General features: G+C 56.6%; 2 protein-coding genes across 3 annotated transcripts; one reads left to right on the top strand and one right to left on the bottom strand.

Moving 5' to 3' along the window:
• Positions 1 to 296: 296 nt before the first annotated feature.
• LOC115913174 (methanethiol oxidase-like) lies at positions 297 to 5191 on the top strand. The gene is given in 13 exon segments (XM_030965101.1): positions 297 to 384; positions 804 to 857; positions 1120 to 1232; positions 1584 to 1772; positions 1904 to 1961; positions 1964 to 2023; positions 2270 to 2452; positions 2811 to 2992; positions 3164 to 3242; positions 3597 to 3718; positions 3810 to 3902; positions 4472 to 4590; positions 5029 to 5191. Coding segments are annotated over 13 exon segments (1419 nt in total). The 5' UTR covers positions 297 to 380.
• A 2284-nt stretch (positions 5192 to 7475) lies between these two features.
• On the bottom strand, positions 7476 to 15311 carry LOC115913453 (methanethiol oxidase-like). 2 transcript variants are annotated; one of them, XM_030965481.1, is made up of 12 exons: positions 15186 to 15311; positions 13876 to 13932; positions 13678 to 13790; positions 12677 to 12862; positions 12206 to 12326; positions 11587 to 11769; positions 11101 to 11279; positions 10750 to 10828; positions 10397 to 10518; positions 10218 to 10310; positions 9847 to 9965; positions 7476 to 7913 (listed from the first exon to the last, which is right to left on the bottom strand). In XM_030965481.1, exons 1-12 carry the CDS (start codon positions 15187 to 15189, stop codon positions 7751 to 7753), a joined length of 1419 nt encoding a protein of 472 aa, XP_030821341.1. In that variant the 5' UTR covers positions 15190 to 15311; the 3' UTR covers positions 7476 to 7750. The 2 variants fall into 2 exon arrangements, with proteins under 2 accessions (XP_030821341.1, XP_030821342.1); XM_030965482.1 differs by having other exon boundaries at positions 13876 to 13929; positions 15186 to 15296.
• Positions 15312 to 16467: the final 1156 nt, after the last annotated feature.

The following is a 16467-nucleotide window of genomic DNA, read 5'->3' on the forward strand; positions in this document are numbered from 1 at the left end:
GCAGGAGCAGTTTGGGGGCGGCGGGGCCGGGCCGGGGGCGCTGCGGGTGCGGAGCAGCCGTTCCGTGCGGGGCGAGCCGGGCTCAGCCGGGGCCGGCCCCGGGGTTTGAGGCTTCGGGAGCTGCAGGGAGCAGCAGATTTGGGCCCAGATTGGCGGCGGGGAGGAGGAAAGAAGCCGCAGCGCCGGGCTGGCCCCTCCCAAGCGCTGGGCAGCCCCTCCCTGGGCTTGGCCGCGCTCCCCCCAGCCTTCGGCGGGGATAAAAGGCCCCCGGGAGCAGCCAGGGCACGGCACAGCCGCTCCAGCCCCGAGACAGCAGCAGCTGCCCCTCAGCTCCGGCTCCTTCCTGCGCCGCCAGCGCCGCGACCCCCAGAGCTGCAGCCATGGGTAAGGGACCCCCGCGGCAGGTGCCTCTGTGCCCCGGGCACGAGGAGGGAGCCGGGCCCGAGCTCTGCCCGCGGGGCCGCTGCTCCCGGAGCTGCTGCGGGGCCCTTGGCGAGCCGGGATCCAGAGGGATTGTCCGTGCTGGAGCTGCCACCGTGTCCTGGCTCCGGGTGGCAGCTCTGTCCCCGTCCCGTCCGGGCTCTGTCCCTGTGGGAAGTGGGGAGGGGTCCCCGCGCTGTCCCCAGGGTCCCTCTGCCGGAGCCGGGAGGTGGCAGCGCCGCTCCGAGCGCTCGCACGGGTGCCCGGGAGGGGCCGCGGTGGCCCCGGGGTGGTGCCGGGGTCTCTGGGCCGGGAGGGACCCTCCGGAGCGGGCTCGGTGCGGGCCCGGGCCGGGCTCACGGTGTTGTCCCTCTGCTCCCCAGACAGATGCAGAGCTCAGTGCTACGAGTACCCGTCGTGCCCCGACGTGCTGAAAGGCGAGTGCTGCCCCTGCGGCGGGGCTGGGCCGGGGGGATTTGGGCTCCTTGGGGTCCCCCGAGCTGGGTGGCTGTGCCGAGCCCCTCGGCCAGAGCTGCCGGAGGTCGCTGCTGCTCGTTCCCGGGTCGGGAGCGGCCCGGGGGCAGCTGCAGGGAACGGCAGCGCCCCGAAATCAGGGCGGTCATTCCGGAGAGCCGCCCGGGGCTCTCCCGGTCCCGTTCGGGTCTCTCGGCGTGGTTCGAGCCGCTTCTGTGTCCCCAGCCCCGCGGGAGGAGGTCGCCTACGTGACCTGCACCTACAGGTGCACCGGCATCGAGCAGCCCGATTTCCTGGCCACCGTGGACCTCAACCCGCGCTCCTGCCACTACGGCCAGGTACGGGCCCGTGCCGGGCTCCCGGGGCGGCACCGAGCCGGGGCCGCGGCCCCCGAGCCCTCCGGGGCCGCCCGGGCAGCTCTTGGTGCCGGGGATCCGAGGAAAACCTTTAAACCTTTGTCCGCTCTGCTCCCGGCCGCCCCCAGCCCCTCTCCGGGGCTCCCCACACCCCGGGGCCGCCCCCAGCCCCTCTCCGGGGCTCCCCACACCCCGGGGCCGCCCCCAGCCCCGCTCCGGGGCTCCCCACGCCCCGGGGCCGCCCCCAGCCCCGCTCCGGGGCTCCCCACCCCGGGCCGCTCCCCGGCGAGCTGCCCGGCTCGGCCCGGCCTGAGCTGCCTTGGCCGTGCCCAGGTGATCCACCGGCTGCCCATGCCCAACCTCAAGGACGAGCTGCACTGCGCGGGCTGGGGCCCCGCCTGCGGCTGCTTCGACGGCGGCGCCGCGGCCAAAAGGACCAAGCTGGTGCTGCCCTGCCTCATCTCCTCCCGCATCTACGTGGTGGATGTGGGCTCCCAGTGCCGGGCGCCGCGGATCTGCAAGGTACGGCCGGGGGAGCCGGGGGCACCGGCAGCGAGGGACGGGCGGAGGGAGGGAGGGAGCGGGGATGGATTCTGTGATGCCGGGAAAGGCGCCGAGCAGGCGGAGGCTGAAAGTGGCGCCGATTCGCGCAGATGATCGAGCCCGTGGATGTGTTCTGGAAGTGCAACAAGGGCTACCTGGCTACCACCCACCCCTGCCCAACGGAGACGTCCTGGTCGCCAACATGGGCGACGCCGCTGGCCACGGCAAAGGTGAATTTTCCCTGCCCGAATTCCCATGTCCCTGCCCGAATTGTTATGTCCCTTCCCGAATTCCCCTTTCCTCGCCCGAATTTCCATTCCGCAATTCCCACTCCCCTTCCCGAATTCTCATGTCTCTGTTGGAATTCCCCTTTCCCTTCCCGAATTCCCATGTCCCTGCCCGAACTCCCACTCCGGGGGTCCCGCTGGAAACGCGGCAGCCTGGATTTGTCCCCGCCCGTCCCTCGTGTGTCCCAGGTGGCTTCGTGGTGCTGGACGGAGAGACCTTCGAGCTGAAGGGCAACTGGGAGAACGAGTGTGAGGCTCCCCCGACCGGCTACGACTTCTGGTACCAGGCCCGGCACAACGTCCTGGTCAGCTCGGCCGGGGTGGTGCCCAGAGTGGCCGGGCGTGGCTTCAACCCCGATGACCTCAAGAAAGGTGGGGACGCGCGGGCGGCAGCGCCGGCAGGGCTGAGCCGGGGCTGGCAGGGCTCGGTGCCCCCGAGAGGCCGATGTGTGCCCGGAGCCTCGGCCGGGCTCGGGCTGAGGATGGGCAGGGTGGAACCCGGGTGGGCAGGGTCCTGCTGCCCCCAGATCCCTCATTTCTCTGTGTTCTCCCCAAATCCTGCACTTCTCTGTGTTCTCCCCAGCTCCTGCAGTTCCCAGTTCCCCCTCCCCAGCTCCTGCAGTTCCCAGTTCCCCCTCCCCAGTTCCCGCCCTTGCCGTGCCGCTGCCCCCCAGGAGCCCCTCGGGGGTCTCTCCCCGGCCGCCCCCAGCCTCTCCCCCGTGTCCCGCAGGGGTCTTCGGCCGCCGCCTGAACGTGTGGAACCTGTCGTGCCGCAGCCTCACGCAGTGCTTCGACCTGGGCGAGGATTCTCTGCCGCTGACCGTGCGCTTCCTGCACAACCCCGAGGCCGCCGAGGGCTACGTGGCCTGTGCCCTGAGCGGGGCCATTTTCCGCTTCTACAAATCCTGCGAGGCGAGTGCGGGCCGGCGGGGAGCGGGGCCGGGAGGAGGAGGAGGAGGAGGAGGAAGAGGAGGAGGAGCGGGGCCAGGCGGGTCCGGGGCTGAGCCCGTCGTGCCCGGCTCGGCTCGGCTCGGCTGGGGCCGGGGCAGCGCGGGCTGAGCCGGGCTCGGTGTCGCTGTGCAGAGAGAGAACTGGGCCGTGGAGGAGGTGATCTGCATCCCGGCCAAGAACGTGTCGGGCTGGATCATGCCCAAGATGCCGGGTGCGTGTGCCCTCGGGGGTGGCATTCCTGTTCCCCGGGCGAGCTCTGCAGCCCCGGCGGGGGACCCCGACGGGACCTCGGGGTGCCCCCCTGCTGGGGCCCCGAGCCACCCCAACGGTCCCCAAATCCCGCTGGGGACCCACCCCTGGGTGCCCCCGAGTCCTGACTGACCCCGAATCAGGACTGACCCCGAATCAGGACTGACCCCAAATCAGGACTGACCCCAAATCAGGACTGACCCCGAATCCCGAGCGAGCCCAAAGTCCTGGTCCCTGTCCCAAAGCCCAGCTCACCCCAGGTCCGTGGGGTCTCCCCCGGTGCTGGCCGTGCCCCTGAGCCCCGGTGTGCCCGCAGCCTTCATCGCCGACCTCGTCATCAGCCAGGACGACCGGTTCCTGTACGTGTGCAATTGGCTGCACGGGGACATCCGGCAGTACGAGCTGTCCCGGAGCTGCAAGCCCCGGCTGGTGGGGCAGGTGAGGGGCAGGGCCGGGCCGGGGGCCGAGCGGGGCCGGGGCCCGGGGGTCCGGGCCGGGGAACGCTCGTGTGCCAGCGCGGCCCTTGCAGGTGTTCGTGGGGGGCAGCATCCTGCGAGGGGGCCCCGTGACCGTGTGCAGGGACGAGGAGCTCAAGTGCCAGCCCGAGCCGCTGGTGGTCAAGGTGAGCGGGGCGGGGCCGGAGCACCTGGGCGGGGCTGGGGGGCGTGGCCGGGCGTGAGCGTGAGCGTGGGAGTGGGAGTGTGTTCACCTGAGCGCGGGTGTGTTTGTGAGTGTGTGCGCTCACCTGAGAGCGGGTGAGCCTGTGAGCCTGTGTTCACTGCGCCTGGGTGTTTGAATCCAGCCCCAGTTCCCCTGTGCCCCAGTAACCCCAGTCCGTGTGTCCCAGTGCCCCCAGTAACCCCAGTAACCCCAGTACCCCCGGTCCGTGTGTCCCAGTGCCCCCAGTAACCCCAGTCCGTGTGTCCCAGTGCCCCCAGTACCCCCAGTACCCCCAGTCCGTGTGTCCCAGTACCCCCAGTAACCCCAGTCCGTGTGTCCCAGTGCCCCCAGTTCCCCCAGTACCCCCGGTCCATGTGTCCCAGTGCCCCCAGTGCCCCCAGTACCCCCAGTCCGTGTGTCCCAGCGCCCCCAGTAACCCCAGTCCGCGTGTCCCCCAGTGCCCCCAGTAACCCTAGTACCCCCGGTCCGTGTGTCCCAGCGCCCCCAGTAACCCCAGTCCGTGTGTCCCAGTGCAAGCGCGTGTACGGCGGCCCCGCCACGCTGCAGCTGAGCCTGGACGGGAAGCGGCTCTACGTGACCAACTCCTTCTACAGCACCTGGGACCGGCAGTTCTACCCCAGCCTGATCAAGTGAGCCCCTCCCGGCTGCCCGAGGCTGCCCGGGCCCGGCGGGCGCGGGGACGGGGCCGCGACCCCCCCGGGGCTGCCCCGGAGCCGCTGCCGGCCGGGTCGGGATCGGGCAGAGCCCGGGCTGAGCTCAGCCCAAGGGGCTCCGGCCTGGCCGGGCACAGCCGGAGCCGAGCCTGGGGGAGCTGGGGAGGGGAAACGGCGCCGAGCGCGTCCTGCCCTGGGTCTGTGCCCGTCCTGAGGGAGCTGGGGCCCCAAAGCTGTCCCTGCGCCCATCCTGTCCCCTCCGTCGGGCATTGGGGACCCCAAGCCGCCCCCATCCCAGCCCGTGCCGCTGGCCCCGGGCCCGGGCGCTCCCCGGCGCTGTCCGGAGCGGCTCCGGGCGGGCTCGCTGCGGCCCCGGGGTCGCTGTCGCCCTGAGCCGCCGCTGTCCCCGCGCAGGGAGGGCTCGGTGATGCTGCAGCTCGACGTGGACACGGACAAGGGCGGCCTGAGCGTCAACAAGAACTTCCTGGTGGATTTCGGCAAGGAGCCCAACGGGCCGTGCCTGGCGCACGAGATGCGCTTCCCCGGCGGCGATGCCAAATCCGTGACCCTGCCCTGAGCGGCCCCGGCAGCGCCGCTGTCCCCCCCGGCAGCGCCGGGATTGGGGTCCGGGGGGGAATCGGGGCTTTGGGGTGCCCCGGGTGATGGGTTTGGGGGGGATCGGGGCTTTGGGGTGCCCCGGGTGATGGGTTTGGGGGGATCGGGGCTTTGGGGTGCCCCGGGTGATGGGTTTGGGGGGATCGGGGCTTTGGGGTGCCCCGGGTGATGGGTTTGGGGGATCGGGGCTTTGGGGTGCCCCGGGTGATTTTGGGCAGGGCTTTGGGGTCCCCCAGGCCATTCCCGGCCCCATCCCCGTCCCTGTCCCCGTCCCTCTTCCCTGCCATCAATAAAGTTGTTTCCTGCATCAGCCGCAGCTTCCCGAGGCTCATTCCCGGAAAATCCCGGGACAAACAAATCCCGGGGGGGCCGAGGGCGGCGTCGGGGCCGGGACAATCCCCGGGCCGGGCGCGGGCGGAGCCGGGACTGCGGGAAGGCTCCGGGGGAAATTCCGGCGCTGCCTCTTTTCCCGGGCTTTGCGTCCAGCTGGGCATTTTATCCCTTTTTTATCCCTCTTTGTCATCAATTTTTCCCCCTATTTTTCTCGATTTTATTTCTATTTTCTCCCTGTTTTAGCTCTATTTTATCCCTATTTTTTCGTGTATTTTATCCTTATTTTTCTCTATTTCCCCCTCTATTTTAGCCATATTTTACCACTATTTTATCCCTATTTAAGTTTTATTTTATTCCTATTCTATCCCCATTTTGTCCCTATCTTATCTTTAGACAACAAAAGAAGAGGGGAAAACGTCAGAAAATGACATGGTTTTTTAGCCGAAAATGCCCAAAAACCCGAAAAAAAAAGGGAGTTTCAGCTGCTGGAAGTCGAATTTTATTGGGAGTTTTGATTTTTGATCAGAAATCTCAGAGATGATTTCCAGGAGAGGCTGCTCCGGGAGCTGATGAAGCCCCAGGCACCCCAAATTCCCTGGGAAAAGCGATAGAGAGAAGAAAGGAGTGCGAAAAAACGGGATAAATTCTGAATTTCCTGGGATCAAAGGCAGATGGTGGAGGTGCAGTTCCCACATTCCCAAATATTCCCAAATCTTCTGTCGTCCGGGGAAATCAGGATATCCATGATCAGCCCTTCTTGAGGGAATTCCAGAGGAAAATCAGGGAATGGGAGCAGAGAATTCCGGTGGGCTCACAGCCACATGTCGGAGGCGCAGTCCCACATTCCCCCACTCCCACATTCCCAAACATTCCCAAATACCCCGGAATTCCAGCAGGATCACAGCCAGATGTCGGAGGCGCAGTCCCACATTCCCAAACATTCCCGAACATTCCCGAACATTCCCGAACATTCCCAAACATTCCCAAATACCCCGGAATTCCAGCAGCATCACAGCCAGATGTCGGAGGCGCAGTCCCACATTCCCGAACATTCCCGAACATTCCCAAACATTCCCAAATATCCCGAATATCCCAGAATTCCAGCGGGATCACAGCCAGATGTCGGAGGTGCAGTCCCACATTCCCGAACATTCCCAAATATCCCGAATATCCCAGAATTCCAGCGGGATCACAGCCAGATGTCGGAGGCGCAGTCCCACATTCCCGAACATTCCCAAACATTCCCAGATTCCCGAATATCCCGGAATTCCCCGGAATTCCAGCAGGATCACAGCCAGATATCAGAGGTGCAGTCCCACATTCCCAAACATTCCATATTTTTCGAATTCCAGCAGGATCACAGCCAGATATCAGAGGTGCAGTCCCACATTCCCAGATTCCCAAATACCCCGGATTTCCCCGGAATTCCAGCAGGATCAGAGCCAGATGTCAGAGGTGCAGTCCCACATTCCCAAACATTCCCAAATACCCCGAATACCCCGGAATTCCAGCAGGATCACAGCCAGATGTCAGAGGTGCAGTCCCACATTCCCAAACATTCCCAAATACCCCGAATACCCCGGAATTCCAGCGGGATCACAGCCAGATGTCGGAGGTGCAGTCCCACATTCCCAAACATTCCCAAATACCCCGAATTCCAGCAGGATCACAGCCAGATGTCGGAGGTGCAGTCCCACATTCCCAAACATTCCCAAATACCCTGGATTTCCCCGGAATTCCAGCAGGATCACAGCCAGATGTCGGAGGTGCAGTCCCACATTCCCAAACATTCCCAAACATTCCCAATATCCCGAATACCCCGGAATTCCAGCGGGATCACAGCCAGATGTCGAGGTGCAGTCCCACATTCCCAAACATTCCCGAACATTCCATTCCATCGCACCCTACCCCGGAATTCCAGCAGGATCACAGCCAGATGTCAGAGGTGCAGTCCCACATTCCCAAACATTCCCGAACATTCCCAAACATTCCCGAATATCCCGGAATTCCAGCAGGATCAGAGCCAGATGTCGGAGGTGCAGTCCCACATTCCCAAACATTCCCAAACATTCCCGAATCCCCCGAATACCCCGGAATTCCAGCAGGATCACAGCCAGATGTCGGAGGTGCAGTCCCACATTCCCAAACATTCCCAAATACCCTGGATTTCCCCGGAATTCCAGCAGGATCACAGCCAGATGTCGGAGGTGCAGTCCCCCCCCGGGTAGCGCACCTCGTGCGCCAGGCAGGGCCCGCCCGGCTCCTTCCCGAAATCCAGCAGGAACTGGGCATTGACGGCCAGGCCGCCCCGCGCCGTGTCCACGTCCAGCTGCAGCAGCACCGAGCCCTCCCTGCGGCGCCGGGACAAACACGGGGATGAAACCAAAACCACGGAGTAAAACCGAACTAATCAGCAATTAATAACCCAAAATTCCCCCTCAAAAACCCCCCTACATTTGGAATTACCAACCAATTAATACCAATTAACGACAAATTATGAATCAATTATAAACCAATTAGCAGTCGATTATTTGCCGTTTAGCAATCAACTAATAACCAATTAATCAATCAATCAACAACCAATTAATAATCAGCAACCAGTAATAACCAATAACCAGTTATAAACCAATTAATGATCAATTAATGATCAACTAATAACCAATCAATAATCAATAACGAATAATAACCAACAACCAATTGTTAACCAATTTAAACTAATTATTACCCAATCAATACCCAGCCAATACCCAGCCGACAGGCAGTTATTGATCGGGAGGGCTCACATGAGCAGGCTGGGGTAGAACTGCCAGTCCCAGGCGATACCAATCAATACCCAATCAATACCCAATCAATACCCAATCAATACCCAATCAATACCCAGCCAATACCCAATCAATACCCAGCCAATACCCAGCCGATACCCAATCAATACCCAGCCAATACGCAATCAATACCCAGCCAATACGCAATCAATACCCAGCCAATACCCAGCCAATACCCAATCAATACCCAATCAATACCCAATCAATACCCAATCAATACCCAATCAATACCCAGCCAATACCCAGCCGATACCCAATCAATACCCAGCCAATACCCAATCAATACCCAATCAATACCCAATCAATACCCAGCCAATACCCAATCAATACCCAGCCAATACCCAATCAATACCCAGCCAATACCCAGCCGATACCCAGCCAATACCCAGCCAATACGCAATCAATACCCAGCCAATACCCAATCAATACCCAGCCAATACCCAGCCAATACCCAATCAATACCCAATCAATACCCAGCCGATACCCAATCAATACCCAGCCAATACCCAGCCGATACCCAATCAATACCCAGCCAATACCCAATCAATACCCAATCAATACCCAATCAATACCCAGCCGATACCCAATCAATACCCAGCCAATACCCAATCAATACCCAGCCAATACCCAGCCAATACCCAATCAATACCCAGCCAATACGCAATCAATACCCAGCCAATACCCAGCCAATACCCAATCAATACCCAATCAATACCCAATCAATACCCAGCCGATACCCAATCAATACCCAATCAATACCCAGCCAATACCCAATCAATACCCAGCCAATACCCAATCAATACCCAATCAATACCCAATCAATACCCAGCCGATACCCAATCAATACCCAGCCAATACCCAATCAATACCCAGCCAATACCCAGCCGATACCCAGCCAATACCCAATCAATACCCAGCCGATACCCAGCCAACAGGCAGTTATTGATCGGGAGGGCTCACGTGAGCAGGCTGGGGTAGAACTGCCGTCCCAGGCAATACCCAATCAATACCCAATCAATACCCAATCAATACCCAGCCAATACGCAATCAATACCCAGCCAATACCCAATCAATACCCGATCAATACCCAATCAATACCCGATCAATACCCAGCCGATACCCAGCCGACAGGCAGTTATTGATCGGGAGGGCTCACGTGAGCAGGCCGGGGTAGAACTGCCAGTCCCAGGCGATACCCAATCAATACCCAGCCAATACCCAATCAATACCCAATCAATACCCAGCCGATACCCAGCCGACAGGCAGTTATTGATCGGGAGGGCTCACGTGAGCAGGCCGGGGTAGAACTGCCGGTCCCAGGCGATACCCAATCAATACCCAGCCAATACACAGCTGATACCCAATCAATACCCAGCCGATACCCAATCAATACCCAGCCGATACCCAATCAATACCCAGCCGATACCCAGCCGACAGGCAGTTATTGATCGGGAGGGCTCACGTGAGCAGGCTGGGGTAGAACTGCCGGTCCCAGGCGCTGAACAGCGACGTGGTCACGTAGAGCCGGCGCCCGTCCAGGCTGAGCTGCAGCATCTGCGGCCCCCCCGGGATCCGCTTCCCCTGAACGGAAAAACATCCGTGGGCTCGGAAATCCTGGAGTCGGGAATGGCCGGGCCCCAGATCCGGGCAGAAAGTTTTTTCCCCAAATTTCTTAATTCCACGATTTTTTTCTGAGGGAGATTTGGGATTTCGGGATGGAACCAATCCCTAAGGAAGCAAAATTCAGGTGGGAACAACCTCAGGAGGGGTTTTGGATGTCGGGAATCTCCAAAAATCCGGGATGAATCAGGAAAAAAGTTTGGGAATCCTCACCTGGATCACGCATGGCTCCGGCTGATCCCGCAATTCCCGATCCTCCACCACGGTCACAGCTCCCCCTTTGGAGATGCTGCCTCCCAGAAAAACCTGGAAAACCGTTACAATCCATGGGAAATCTGAATGAATCCCTTCAAAACCGCAGAAATTGGGTTTTTTGGGAATTTCCTCCTCACCTGCCCCACCAGTTTTGGGTTTTTGGGATCGGAGATGTCGTACTGCCGCACGTCCCCGTGCAGCCAGTTGCTGAAGTACAGGAATCTGTCGTCCAGGGAAATCAGGATATCCGTGATCAGCCCTTCCCGAGGGAATTCCAGAGGAAAATCAGGGAATGGCAGCAGAGAGAATCCCCAAAATCCCCAAATTCCCACGTGGAAATGCCAAACACACTCCGGATTTCCTTTGCTCATCCCAAAATTCTCCCTCAAAAAAAACCCCCAATATTTGGAATTTTTTGCCATTTAAAGATAGAATTCTGCCAAAATCTGCTCTGGATCCATGAGAAAATTCCCAAATTTCTCCCACTGACCTGGCATCTCCGGGAGGAGCCATCCTTGGACTTTCTTGCTGGGCACCTCAATCACCTTCTCCGCTTCCCATTTTCCTTCCTGAGGGACAGAAAACATGGAATTCCCAAAATTCACGGAATATCCGCCCCACCCCACGGCGATAAAACCTTGGAGATTTCCCTGAAACCCCAGGAATTCCATGGAAAAAGCCCCGATTCCCTGACGATTCCCCCCAGATCCCAGAGCTCACGGGGCTCCTGTAGAACCTCCGGATGTCCCCGCTCAGGGCAATGAAACCATGGAAAATCCCCCATTATATCATGGAAAAAGCCCCGATTCCCTGACGATTCCCCCCAAATCCCAGGGCTCACGGGGCTCCTGTAGAACCTCCGGATGTCCCCGCTCAGGGCACAGCCCACGAAGCCCTGGGCAGCGCTGGGATCGTGCAGGAATCGGATTTCCAGCGGGATGCAGCCCGCGCCCAGGTCCAGCTGCTGCGCCAGGCGCCGCTCCCTCCAGTCCCACACGTTGATGTGCCGCCCGTAGTGCCCTGGAAAGGGGAGAAATTCCCCAAACTCCCAGTTTTTATGGAATACTCAGCGGTTCGGAGTGAAACTGGGGGCAAAAGCGGGATTAAAAAAAAAATTTGGAATTTTTTAGGGGTTTTGGACGTCAGAAATAGAATTTTTGAGGAATTTTTATTTGGATTTTTTTTTAGGAATTTGCATGCAAAATTTGGACTTTTTAGGAGTTTTAACTCTCAAGATGTGGATTTTTTATGAGCTTCTGCTCTCAAAGATTGGATTTTTTAAGAGTTTCTGCTCTCAAAAATGGAATGTCCCAGATTTTCCCCTGACCTTTTTCCACATCCTTGGGATCGAATCCCTGGGCCAGGACTCTGGGGACGCCCCACTCGGTGCTGAGCAGGACGTTGTGCCGGGGCTGGTACCAGAAGTCGTAGCCCAGATTTGGGATTTTTCCTCCTTTCTCCCAATTTCCTTTCACTTCAAAGGTTTCTCCATCCAGGAGGACAAAAGTGCCTGGAAAAAATTCCCAAAAAAAGGAGTTTGGAGCGATTTATAGAGCTTGAAATAAAGCAATTTTTAAAAATCTATTTCTTCTTCTTCTTCTTCTTCTTCTTCTTCTTCTTCTTCTTTTTCTTCCCAATAATAATAATTTCTAGAATTATTTACCATTATTTTATTATTGGTAATGAAAATAATTTCCTAGGATTTTATATTTTCATATAACAATTCCTAAAATTATTCTGCTTTAAATAAAGCAAATTATTTATGTATATCTACTTCCATTTTTAAATTAAATGAAACATAAAAGCAGTCTAGGAAATCAATAAACAACCTGCAGGAATGTGCTAAAAATTCCAGGAAAATTCCAGGTATTCCATGGATTTTGCAGGATTTTGCAGGGAAACGAATCCCTGCGGATGTTTTTATGGAATCTGGCGGAATTCCGAACCTTTCCCGTTGCCATCAGGATCCCCCAGGCAGCTGATGAGGATTTCCCCGGAGCCCAGGCAGTGGGAAGTGTGCGGGAACGCGGCGTTCGCCTTCCGGGCCAGCTCCTCGGCTTCCACCACCTGGAACGGGGGGAAAAATGGGGGAAATTCCAGGAGAAACGGGAAAAATGGGAATAATCCCTCAGTTTCCACCACCTGGAATGGGGAAAATTCTGGGAAAAATGGGAAAAGTTCTTGGAAATCAGGTGGCAGGGGAGAAATGGGGATTTGCGGGCAAAGGTTTGTGGGAATGTTTGAAGGGAAAAGGGGGAAAAAAGGGGAAAAAGAGAAAAAATGGGAAGAAAGGGAAAAATCAGGGAATGAATAAATCAGGGAATAAATCAGGGAATAAAGGAAGAAATTGGGATAAAAGGATGAAAAAAGGGAAAAATAAGTGGGAAAAAAGCAGGGAAAAGGGGGGAATTGCAAACCTTGTGGAGCCTGGGAGCCCTGGGATCGGTTGCCACGTCCACGACGTAGATGCGGGAGGAGACGAGGCTGGGCAGGATCAGGAATCGCCGGGACTTGCCGGGGTCCCCGTGGCAGCTGCTGCAGGCGTTCCAGCCCGAGTGGTGCAGCTCGTCCCCCACGTGCGGCATGGGCAGCCGGTGGATCACCTGTGGGACATCACCTGTGAAACATCACCTGTGGGACATCACCTGTGGGACACCACCTGTGGGACATCACCTGTGAAACATCACCTATGGGACATCACCTGTGAAACATCACCTGTGGGACATCACCTGTGAAATATCACCTGTGGGACATCACCTGTGGGACATCACCTGTGAAACATCACCTGTGAAACATCACCTGTGGAACATCACCTGTGGGACATCACCTGTGGGACATCACCTGTGAAACACCACCTGTGGGACATCACCTGTGGGACATCACCTGTGGGACACCACCTGTGGGACACCACCTGTGGAACATCACCTATGGGACATCACCTGTGGGACATCACCTGTGGGATATCACCTGTGGGACATCACCTGTGAAACATCACCTGTGGGACATCACCTGTGGGACATCACCTGTGAAACATCACCTGTGAAATATCACCTGTGAAACATCACCTATGGGACATCACCTGTGAAATATCACCTGTGGGACATCACCTGTGGAACATCACCTGTGAAACATCACCTGTGAAACATCACCTGTGAAACATCACCTGTGGGACATCACCTGTGGGACATCACCTATGGACCCACGGGAATCCAGCTCCAGATCCCCCTTCCCGGAACTCCGGCATTGCTGTCCCTGCCAGGGCCGGGAAGGACTTGGGAGCCCGGATCTTGCTGGATGTGGGATGCCAGGTTCTTCCCCCGGATTTTCCCGGATTTTCCCGGATTTCCCCGGATTCGGGATCCCAGCTTGCCCCGGATTTCCCCGGGCTGGGGATCCCCGGTCTCTCCCAGGCCCGTACCTGGCAGTACCGAGGGGATTTGGGATCCACATCCACGGTGGCCAGGAAGTCGGGAATGCCGATCCCGGTGTTCCGGTAGATGCAGGGCAGGTACAGCAGCTGCTCCCGCGGCCCTGCGGTCACACCTGGGGCTCAGATCCACAATTCCAGAGTTCCCAGCAATTCCAGGATTTGGGAATGCCCGATTCCAGCACTTGCCTTTCATGGCCTCCAGAGGGCTGGCATAGCCCGGCCCGCACGCTCCGCACTTTCCTGCTGGAAAAGGGCAAAATTCCATCACTTCCACATCCCAAAAATCCCGGGAATTTGGGGCCTTCCATTGGCTCCTCATTGGCAATTCCCCACTGCCATCTCCCAGCCTTAAATCCATGGAATTCCCCATTCCCAGCTCCTCATTCCCAATTCCCAATTTTTGTGCCTTGGATTTGCTCATTCCAGGGGAAAAACCCATTGGAATTTATCCCAATTTTGGGCTCCCCGAGTTGTCCCAAAGTGCCAGATTAGGAGGGATAAATTTGGGATTTTAGCAAAGGCTGGAAAAAATGGGAGTTTCTGTGGAATTCCAGGGTTTAATATCAAAAATATTCCAAGTTCCAGGGAGGAAAATCCAGATTAAATTTGGGAAAAATCAAATTCAAAGTCCATTGAAAAAAACAGAGAGGTCACTGGAAAAAATCCAGGAATTTCAGGGATCTGCTCCCAAAAAAACAAATTCCCAAGGGATTTAGGGAGTTCATTTTTCAGAACATTCCAGGATTTATTTCCTTCCATAATTCCCAGTTTTTTTGAGCTCCCAGATCATTCCAGGCGTGTCAATCATTCCCAAAGTTATTTATTGACTTCCAGGAACTTGGACCCAAAAAAATTCCTCAAAAAATTCCACTTGGGAGTGAAAAAAATCCCAGGAAATCTGGGATGTCTTTGGTTAGAATATTGATATTTTTTGCTACATTCCTGCTACAAATTCCTCATGTTTGGCTAGGTTTGATCCCAAAATTCCTGATATTTTCCCGCTGTTTTGAGCTCCCAACTGTTTCCCATGGAAACGGCTTCCAACTTTTTGGCCCCTCCCACTTTTCCCACAGAGCCAAAAGTCAAAATTCCTGGAAATCCGAGGTTCTATTCTCAAAAAACATAATCAGGAAAACTATCCTGGAAATCAAGGATTTATCCCCATAAATATGGAATACGTCAGGGGAAAGCTCAAATCTGATCTTTAAGGATTTTTTTCCCGAGGGTTTTTCCTGTTCCCAAGCAGCAAATCCAGGAGTTTCTCCCAGTTTTTGGAAGTTTAGGGATCATAAATTCCCAATACTTCGAGGGAAAATGGATTTTAATGAAGGAATTCGAGCCCTTAATTAAAACCCACGGGGGTTTCAGGGGATATTTAAATATTTAAATCCAGGGAAAAGCTGGACTTTCACCCCCCCCCCCCCGGGAAACCAAAAGCAGCAAATCCCGGGATTTTGGGTTTTTTTGGGATTGTTGGGGATTTTGGGATCTCTTACCCATCCTGGGCCGGGCTGGGAATGGGAATTCCAGGAGTTTCGTTGGATTTTTACGGAGGAAAAGCCGGGAAAGGGTCGGAAACCCAGGGGGAAAGGGGAGGGCTGCGGGAGAGGAGGAGCCAAGGGGAGGATCCCGGGCACGGAAAAAACAAAATTCCGCCTTAAAATGCCAAAGGGAAACTTCCAAACTTCTCCCTCCGTGGAATTCCCGCTTCCCCCCCGATTTTCTCCTTCTTATTCCAAATTTTCCTGGGTTTTTTTTTTCCAGCCCGGAGAAGGAATTTGGGAATAGCGAAGGAAGGAGGAGTTTTGGCTGAGTGAACCCGAGTTGGGTTCAAAACCTCGGGATTTTGGGAATGTCTCCAGAAAATTCTCCCCCAAGGGATTTCAGCAACTTTTAAAAATATTTTGTGGCTTTTCTGGGGAAAAAAAAAAAATTTTTTTTTTCCTCTGGAAAATCAGGATTTCACTCTGAATTCCTGCTGGGATGGTCCCTAATGAGAATTAATTTATTAATTAATGATTATTTATTTCTTTAGTATGGAATTTTTAAGGAATCTGCCCTTTTTTTCCCCTCCTTCCAGGGAATGTTTATTTTGGAATTTCCAAAATGTTTCCATTTTTTTACATCCCTGCTTTTTTCCACGAACCACCAGGAAAAGCAGAAAAAAAGCAAAAGGGATTCTTCTGCTATGAATAAAGAGATTTAAATGGTTATTTTGGGGTAGTTCCTTTATTATTGAAGATATTTAAATTCTTACTTATTTTTCCTTTTTTTGGCTGTTTTTCACTCAGTTTTTGGGCTGTTTTACCAACACCTGCCCCAGGTGGGAGATTTTGCCCTCAGCTGGACAATTTTGGCCTCAGGGGTAGAATTTCTGCCCTCAGCTGGACGATTTTGGCCTCAGGGGGAGCTTTATTGCCCTCAGGTGGAGAATTTTGGCCTCAGGTGAATTATGGCCCTCAGGTGGAGTTTTATTGCCCTCAGCTGGACAATTTTGGCCTCAGGGGGAGAATTTCTGCCCTCAGGCGGACGATTTTGGCCTGAGGTGTAAGATTTCGGCCTCGAGCATCCCTCAGCTGTGAGGGCTGAGCGCTGCTCAGGGCCCGCCCGGCCCTGAGGGGCTCTCGGGCCGCTCACACCCAGCGCGGGACACCGGCCCGCGAGCAGCGCCGGCCGTTCTCCCGCCGCTCCCCAAGCGCTCAGCGCCTCAGCGCCGCCTCGGCCCCGCAGCAGCGGCGGATCCATGAGGGGGAAAGCCGCGAGGAGCGGGCGGGGGTC

This window comes from Camarhynchus parvulus, chromosome 25 (assembly GCF_901933205.1).
Source record: "Camarhynchus parvulus chromosome 25, STF_HiC, whole genome shotgun sequence".
Lineage (NCBI taxonomy): Eukaryota > Metazoa > Chordata > Aves > Passeriformes > Thraupidae > Camarhynchus > Camarhynchus parvulus.

What these genes read in the sequence shown, in the direction of transcription:
- LOC115913453 (XM_030965481.1), bottom strand. An exon ending in ACCCAAAACTGGTGGGGCAG is followed by an intron (nt 10,311 to 10,396) that starts GTGAGGAGGAAA and finishes ACGGTTTTCCAG; the next exon opens with GTTTTTCTGGGAGGCAGCAT. An exon ending in CGGAGCCATGCGTGATCCAG is followed by an intron (nt 9,966 to 10,217) that starts GTGAGGATTCCC and finishes TTTTCCGTTCAG; the next exon opens with GGGAAGCGGATCCCGGGGGG.